This window comes from Amborella trichopoda, chromosome 12, assembly GCF_054954075.1.
Source record: "Amborella trichopoda isolate Santa Cruz 75 chromosome 12, AtrichopodaSantaCruz75HAP2 v2.0, whole genome shotgun sequence".
NCBI lineage: Eukaryota > Viridiplantae > Streptophyta > Magnoliopsida > Amborellales > Amborellaceae > Amborella > Amborella trichopoda.
Genome location: NC_142347.1, coordinates 1,706,901 through 1,716,241, shown reverse-complemented (window position 1 = coordinate 1,716,241; position 9,341 = coordinate 1,706,901). Strand labels below are relative to the sequence as shown.

The 9,341-nt window shown below is 35.3% G+C and overlaps 1 protein-coding gene across 1 annotated transcript; it reads right to left on the bottom strand.

Annotated features, from left to right (window-relative positions):
- Positions 1–4,552: 4,552 nt before the first annotated feature.
- Positions 4,553–6,689, bottom strand: LOC105420610 (putative F-box protein At5g62660). Its single transcript, XM_011624881.2, has one exon. It carries the CDS (start codon positions 5,967–5,969, stop codon positions 4,746–4,748), a length of 1,224 nt encoding a protein of 407 aa, XP_011623183.2. The 5' UTR covers positions 5,970–6,689; the 3' UTR covers positions 4,553–4,745.
- Positions 6,690–9,341: the final 2,652 nt, after the last annotated feature.

The following is a 9,341-nucleotide window of genomic DNA, read 5'->3' as shown; positions in this document are numbered from 1 at the left end:
TATCTTGTCATAACTCTCTCTCTCTGTCTCTCTCACGAAGTTCTCAACTCTCAACCATTATAGTGGACTGATCACAATGTTTTTAGATACTTTCTACGTATGTTATCTGCATGTGTTTTTTTAATCAGGATTTTACCGATCTCTTTGTGAGACTAGCTGAATATTTTAGCTTGCGTTTTTTTTTCTTTTGTTTTCTGAGTGTTAATTATCAGCCAATAATTTTCTATTCACATTTAGCATGCATTATCATCTACAGGCTATGGTGAACTATCAGCGAGATTAAGCATGAGCACTATATGAACATTTTCAATTTTCATTTATTACCCAAGAAAATATTATTATTATTATTATTATTATTATTATTATTATTATTATTATTTTTGAATCTCATGTTGTTTGGATACATACTCTTGATAATCTTTAGCAGGTGGGTTCTAGGTTCTAACATTTTTTATTTTACGAGAAAATGTACGTGATTTGAGTAATGTTTGAGGTGCTTCAAAAGGCCATCCTGTTTGATCTTTTATTTGTAGACAGTGGTGACAATTCATTGTCCTGCACTTAAGTCCCCTTGGAAAAAATGTTTTGTGATGGAATAGGAGATATCAGTGGTGGATGTGTTAACATGAGCGCCATGTTTAAATATACGTTTAGTGTTCACTACTGAGCTTCAATTTTAAATATATGTTTAAATTGTTCGCTACTCTGGTTATACTAATGAAAGTAACTGTGAACATTCAAAAAAAATAAAAATAAAGTGTTCACAACTTTGGCTTGAGACGTACGAAAATATCAATTCAGATACAATTATAAGGTTTATTCAGAACATACAATGTTTTTTTTTTTTTTTTGTCCCAGTGGTAGGGTAGATTGTGGGGCTCACATTCAGGGGTCCCAAGATCAAATTCGACTGACTCTTCATATATTTATTCACCTGTAGTGTGGCAATTTTGCATTAGAGAGAGGGAGAGTAGTAGTAGTATCCCATAACCTTATACCTTTGGTAGTTTTCCTTTGGCATCCTTCAGCTATCGGTTTAGGTTTCCATTTTCACATACTCATTCAAACACCGCTAATTATTTCTAAAAACGAGTAGAGGTATGTATTCTCCATTAATCTATCCAAAAAAACAAAAAAAAAAAATGCTAAACATTCTAAACCCAAAACTTCCCGCTAATTATTTCTAAAAACGAGTATAGGTATGTATTCTACATTGATCTATCCAAAAAAACAAAAAAAAAAATTGCTTAACGTTCTAAACCCAAAACTTCCCTTTGGCATGTTGCTTAATAATCTAACTCAAAATTATTAAGACCTTATAGTAGTCTGCATAGAGGAATCCATATTTTAGCGAATTGTATCACATGAATTCCCTTTAATCAATTCAATTCTCACTGCTCGATGAAAGCACCAAAGCCTGGTCGGTTTTTATTTGCACGAAACGGTCAAAAAAATAAATTAAAAAAATAAATAGAGAGAGATAGAAGCAAGAAGAGGGAGAAAGAAAGAGCCATCAATTAAAATTATAATTGAACATAATTACAGCCGAACTTTCTCAAATAAATTCAACCCAAATGGAATCTAAAAAAACAACTACCTCAAAATTGTGCAGTCCTCACCAATCCCAACTCAAATAACCATATTAGATGAGTCTACCCAAGCCCAACTCGGATAACCATATTGCATGATTCTAGCCATATAAAAGCCACCAAACAACGTTAAAAAAGTGTTAACAATTCCTTTCCGACAGATACCACCCTACTAACACCTTAATAAAACTAACTCTATTTGATGAAAAACAGGTAGGGGCTTGCCTTCTCCACTTAATTATCCCCCTCAAAAAAAAACAAAAAAAAAGAGCAAAATACAAGGGGATAGAAAGGAAATATGCACAGTCAAATTTGAGGAAGTAAATGAAAGAAAAAGAGTTAAGACAGAGAGCAGGGGTTGGCTATGATAACCTAAGAGATGTATATGAAAAATATTTCTTATGCTCAAGAGTGGACTGCAACAACATCCCTAACTTTTGCTCAACACCATTAGGGAATGGAGAATTGTGAATTTTTTTTTTGGAAGAACACTAGAAATTGGAGTTTTCTGGGAATGAAACCCTAAAAATGCAAGCCATGCATTTCACAAATGAAATAACTTATTAGATTGAGGCCCCAAGTGACCCCAAATTTCATATATTGCCTCACACCACTAAACAATTAAAAAGAATTGATTTTGAGCTCTTAAACGTCTACTTTAGTTGTCCATGAGAAGAAAAACCTTACTTTTCTAGGGTTTTTTTTATGTTTTTATGAGCTTATTCATTAGGTCCAAGAGAATATTTGTGCCAAATGAAGGTCAAACCAAATGCCTTGAGGCCACAGGTATTGGGGAAGGGGAAATGTAATTGTAATATAGATATAATGTAAATTCATGTACGGGTTCGTGTAATATGACACAAATTCCACGGAATGGTTATCCCAATCTCAACTTTTTTTCTTCAAGTTTCCTATTGTGATTTAGATAGTGATGGTGTTGCAGTAGTCCACACAATTCAATGTAATGACACATTTGATGGATAACCTGTAACCATCAGGTAATCCATCACTGTTCAGTCTAACATTTTGATGGTGATGTCCCTTCCCTTATCCCAAACCGTTACCATACACATTGTACCCTCGTTGCTCACACGAGTCATTGTGATTTGAGAATGATTGGTTGCATGGTATGCACACATATTATTTGGTGTGTGTTGTGTGTATTCTAGGACATGTCATGGTGGAGAATAATCGTTGATTTTTATTTTATTTTATTTTGAAGAATGGCTAACATTTTACTGTAGCATGTCAAAGTACAATATACTTTTACACCATTGGACTCATCAAACGCACACCTTCAGAAAGCAAGTTGTAGAGGTTGTAAATCCTTCCTATAAAAACCGCCTCTCATCCACAATATACAGTCATTATAAAACATCTTTCTTGTCAACAATTTATTAGTTCTTGCTCTCGCGCACCATCTTTTGCTATCCTGTCGAATCCCACAACATTTTCAATAACCAAGGAATCCCTATCTCCCTATTCACTTACTTAAACACATTTGTTGATAATCTCCCTCAGCAACTATTCTTTGACCACATTAAGAGCTACGTTTGCCCCTTGCAATAACAAACCTCAGTTCAACCTTATTAAATGTTATTTGCCAATCGGCCATAGTTTTTTCTTTCGGAGTTTTTCCATAATGATCATGAACGCTATGCCTACTCTCCCTGGATTTCAAGTGTTGAAAATAGTGCATCTTGAAATTTATTTTTAGAACCGTAATTTTCAAGATTTTCAAGTGTTTAAAGATATGCTCGATCTACACTATTTTTGAATATTTAAATTACATAGTTAGATGAAAAAAAAAATATTCATGTCATCACATTTATTTTCAATACGTGAATAACATCTTTCGATACTTTATAGGTGCGCCTTACTTTGATTGATCTTTCGATACTTTATAGGTGCGCCTTACTTTGATTGTTTGGGGCCTAGGCCTTATACAAACCACACCATTATCTTTTATAGCCTTTACTTTGCTTGCAACCAACGAGAAATCATGTGTTGGTTTGTATCTCCGCTCTTAGAGAGCCTCTTTGTGAGAGGTTATTGGGTCGATTCCTCATCTGACACTTCTTTCTAAACTCTTGAAAAAAGAGAAAACAAAAGTAAGGCCTTGGTGGGATTCAATCCCCCACTATAGCGTAAAATGAACTTGCGGACTACCCGGCAGACCCTTTGGGTGCGTTTAAACAAAAAATGATACATTAATTCTATATAATGGGTGTGTTTAAATAAAAAATGATACATTAATTCTATATAAAAAAAAAGTTTGGCATACAGAAAAACTTGCCTTGCCCATAAGGCGAGGACGAATAAATTAGCCTCAAGTGGACTCGGCCATGTCTAGATACATTGATTTTAGCTATGCCGTTATTCTTATCGAGAATGGGGTTGGGGAAATCAAACCCTACAAATTCAGGACAAATTTCGGGCGAATGCTATGTCACTTTGATGGAAGATCATGACCCTAATCTAAAAGCCTAAAGATTTAGGTCAATTAGAGACCGCCATTCAGGGCCCAGTTTCAAGGCTACCACGTACGAACTGGGTGTCTATTGATAGATCAAAGCATGAGGGATGCAGTGAAATATATTAGAAAAGAAGTCGTACACAGGTAATGCCATATGTTTTAGGGTAAAATAGGGTTTGTGATCATAATACAAAGCATCTTAGTTTGCTTGCATTTTGAAATTCTGCTGTAATTTCCCTTTTCTTGTTTCGCCTAAGTTGTCTTTTTTTTTTTTTCCCAATATGGATGTGTGCAGGCACACACAGAGAGAGAGAGTTGTATCATATGGAATTTCTTCTGATCAAATCAGTACTCACTGGTTGATGTGAGCATGTGGAATTGTGTGTGCCTTGTCAGTTTTCATTGGCACAAGACAGTCATAAAACAAAATTTAAAAACAACGAGAGAGACCGATCATTCACACAGAAATCAATTATAAGCTAAAAGAGACAGATAAAGAGCCATCCATTAAAGTTATATTGGGAAATAATTACAGGCAAAGTTTCTTCATAAATTCTACTCAAATGGAACATAATAAAACAATCAACTCAAAATTGTGTACTCCCTCACCAACCCAAACCATGTTGAGAATTATAGTACATGAGTCTAACTATGGGAAACCCACCAAACCATATTGAAAGCTATAGTGAGCCATGTGATGGAAGATGTATTCTTCTCTTTCCACTTGGGCATGATTGAGCAAGGCTCCTCTTCTTCGTACCACCTTTACTCCCTTTTCCTTTCTTACCATCATCATACTCCCAAGCAAATAAAGTGGGTTTGTAGGATAAAATATCACCCTTAGATAATCCCTTCTCCCTTGGTAACAAGCCATTCAACCTCCCACTCTCAATCCCATAACTTAACATCTTATCACCATAAGCCATCAATATATCCATCCCAACCACAACCTTTGGAAATGGATAACAATTCTCACTTTCATTTTTGAGTCCCAATTCCCTCAAATCTGCATCCACCACCATCTCCCATTTCTTCTCTTTTCTTAGAGCCCACAACCTTAGTTCCAAACTACAGCTCACAACTGCGATAGAAGCACAACCATCCCATTCCAACACAGCAACATGATCGTCCCCCTCTCTTTGGAACTTTGGTGGTGCTGGTATGATCTCTACCTCCTCTTTCACCATGTCAAAACCAATCAAGTTCATATCATACGGGATGTTGAAGTTATTGTAGTTGTAACATGTATGTCCGATGGTTTTGAGATCTAGAGAGCTGAAGATTAGAGCTTTGATTGGTTCTATGTTGTCGAAGAATTCCCATTTTCCGATTGATGAGTCGAAGACCGCGTAATCTCCAATAATTCTCTTTGAGAGTACTGCCAACACTGCCAACACCTTGAATTTGCAGGTTCGGGGGCTGAAGTAGAATCCAAAATACTCTACACGCAGGCCATGGATACGCGGAAGACGGATGGATTGGCCGGTTGCAGGGTTGACAATGCAGAAGGCGCCCCTGTTTGTTAATATGCAAAGTATGCCATTACTACATTTGATACTTCTTGGCATCCATGAAGAGCTATGGGGTACTTCACAGAGTTGCATGACGTTTTCATGGTGTTTGAGGGAGATGGTGAAAACAGGGGGCTTTTTGTGGGAGGATGGGTGGAAGAGTGCAAAAGGTTGGGAGGGAGATTGAGGTGTGAGGGAGTGGAGGTGTATGAAACGAGGTGAGGAGAGGAGGTTGTACCAAGATTTGCTCACCCTCTTGAAACTAAGGATAGAAGATGCAGGCAACTTCATAAGGATTTCTTCTACAAGCTCATTAGGCAAGTCGTCAGATAGAGAACCCATCATCTCTTGATCCTTTAGAGGAAAACAATACCTGTTGGATAGAATGAACATTTCTTGTCAAAAAAAAAAAAAAAAACCATAGAATGAACATAACCAGGTAAGAGAAAGAGAGACACCCACTTAAAGTCAACGGGTGAGAGAGAGAGGGTGTGTACCGAGAGAAAGAGTCAAGATCTTACAATCTTTCTCTCTACCCCAAAAATAAATTAGGCAAGTCGAAGATAAAAAGATATTTTTCTGGTTAAACAATCGCACAAAAAAACAGTTGAAAAGGCAGAGTTTACTTGTTGAGGGATTAAACCAGCAAAGAGAAAATGAAAACCCATTTGCTCAATAATCTTGAAATTTTGTGAAGCAATGAGAAGGAAAAAAAAAGCACAATTCCATACATTCAAGAAACAGCATAACCGAGAGAGAACCACCCAAGAAACAATGGCATATGGGCCTGAAAAACATTCTGATGAAAACTAATAAATTGAAACCCACAATACTGATTATAAGGTGACGAATTCGATTAAGAAAAACAGAATTAAGATGAAAAGGAAACAAATCTACAAGGAGAACTCACCTTGATGCAGAGAACTCTTTACTGCTTTCTCTCTTTCTCTCTAAATTCCAGTATGACTTTCTTATGAGAAAAAAAAGACTGGAAAAAAGAGATATCCTTAAATATAGGTTTCGATTGATCGTATGGGAAATGGGTTGGAGTTTTATTACACGGGTGGGTTTTAGAGAGAGAGAAAGTGTTGTTAATTGAAAACTTGTGCCCACGGGTTTCTTGATCTTGATCTTGATCTTGAGACATGAATGAGTGTCCTAAGAAACGCAAGTAAGATGGAGATGAATGAGCGCGGAAGTTTTGATTCCAACGAACTTATCATATTCTATTTTCTTTTGAAACAAACTTTACTATGCTCCCACGGGTGCATACTACGCGATTAGAACAACTATTTTGGAGGATTTTTTTTGGAATATGAAATTTTGGGAAGCAGCAAAGGGGAATAATCTTTAGACGATTATATTTACAAGAGAAATAATAATAAGAGAAGTATAGAACGAGACCATTACTTTTGGTATGAGGGAGTTACATTAATTTTGATAATTGGATGTAAAATTGGGTCGCTATAATTACTTCATCGATCAAGCTCAAATTTTAAAAGATATTTTTTCGAACTTTGTAACACATCCAAGCTATTAAATTTCAAATCAAATGGTTGTAAGGAATTGTGACCACCTTGTGTCAAAAGTAAGTGGTCTCATTATATACAATCCCTAATAATACATATAAACATTATGATTATAGATTAATATTATAAGCATATAATGATTTAATTTAATTTTATATATTATTAATAAATATTAGAGAAATTTACATAGGGACAATATTGAGTCAATTATAAATGGGATCACATTTGTCCTAAATTTTAGTGATCAATTACAAAATCGGATCACGTATTTGTCCGAAAAGGTTTTATTTTTTTCCAAGTTACCCTTTCCGATAATGCAAACACCAAACATATAGGGTATATAACTATCTCCTATCCCCAAAACTAGCCAGCCCCCTCCCTCCAAACATTTTGATTTTCGGGCAATCATCCTCTCTAAAACTTCGAAAACTTGCTTTACTCTCTCTTTATTGCTGAGGCCATGGATAAAACTTCAAAAACTTTCTTTAGTTTCCCACTATTGCTGAGGCCATGGATAAGGGCCGTCTAGTTTATCATGTTTTCATGTACTTTTTCTCTCTAAAACTTTAAATTTGTGTAGTTTTTCTCTCTAATACGTAAAATTTATGTAGTTTCTCTCTCTAATACTTAAAATGTCAGATATTTCTCTCCCTGAAACTTTTGAGATAGTTTTTCTCTCTAAAACATAAAATTTGAAATAGTAGTTTTGTATAAATTTTGAGATTGTTTCTCTAAAAACTTTTAGGTAATTTGTCTCTATAAAATTAGAGATAATTTTTTTCTCTAAAATGTTTAGATACTTTACAAAGAACAAAACATAGAAGTACATGACAAGACTTTCTCTCTTGAGTCCTCATCCCCAACCTCAATTCTTCTTTTCTCTTTCACCATCGCGCCTTTCTTTTTCTCATCTCTCTCCAATAGCCCATCCTCCTTAATATGTCTATAGGCGGCAGGCACTCAGATTCACCTGGCCTCGAATTTGAATTTGGCCAAGGCGGAACTCACATTCACCTGGCCTCGAATTTGGCCTGAAAGACACCTAAGAAGCATCGGTGCAAACCCCCAATCATTGTCTTTAATCACAATCACTGTCTTTAATCAAGTTGCTCAGATGATCGGAGGCTGAGCCAAGAAGCCTATCTAATAAGAAGAGACCACGCTTCTGCTAAATTTCAACAGTAACTTCTCCAAAGTTGTCATCCACATCGAAAATGAACTTTTGTTTCCAAATTGGAGGCATTGACCATTTTGTTGAATGGGATCGAAGAAAAGATTTTCTTCAATCTGTGGCCAACAATATCAAGAAAAGCTTTTCGAAACGCTGAAGACAAGGCTTATTTTAAAATTTCATGAAAAACCTTATCTAATGGCTAAATAAAATGTTTACTTCTGATATTTTCCTAGGAACGAAAAAGTTACTACCCATGAGTTATTACATGAGCTTTACTACTATTTACATAGATGGTTCAGCCTCAAGGGAGGCAAATGTGGAAATTCCAATAAATTGTCGTGAAAAAACCCAAACAACCTTGTCGTAGAGAAAGTGATACAAATTTTTATTGTGTTGCTCCATTTGATTTGCATATATCAAGATGTTACGGAAAAGTTTATATAAGGTTGCAACCTTAAACTGTAGAAAAAAGACACCTCAAATTTGCAACGCAAAATGTTATTTTGGTGATGAAAAACCCTCTAATTGATCATCTATACCTCGAGATTTTGGATATAAAAAGAAAAATTTTAAGAACAAAAAGAAATTCCATTCTCAAGATTTTTATGTGTTTGTGGTCTAGTCGATCTGTACCCTTTATGAGTTTTAAATTTCAAAATTAGAAGTGGATTAGTTTTTCAAGTCATCGTTAAAATTTCCTAGACCAAAATTACGTCTTTCGATGAGCTTTGGAGGTGCGCCTTAATTGGATTGATTAAGGTTGATGCTTTTTACAAACCACAGCCCCCTCAACGCTACTATGCTTCTATTTGTAATCATTGCATTGATTAGGAAACCCTCGTTACTATGAATTCCCCGAGTTTATGGGTGCCTTGAGATCGGATCTGTTGAAGTTATTCAACATTTATTTTTAATTTCCATATCATTTCTGTAATTTATTGAATTATTATTGTTTAACTTTATTGTTTTGGGGTTTTAAAATATTTAAATTCGAGGGATTTGAAACATAGTTTATATTAGTTTCCCAAACGATTTTTCTTTCCATACATCGTTGAAAGAAAT

Bases quoted from the DNA above. Each gene is read 5' to 3' on its own strand.
- LOC105420610 (XM_011624881.2), bottom strand. From the start codon at position 5,969: ATGTTCATTCTATCCAACAGGTATTGTTTTCCTCTAAAGGATCAAGAG.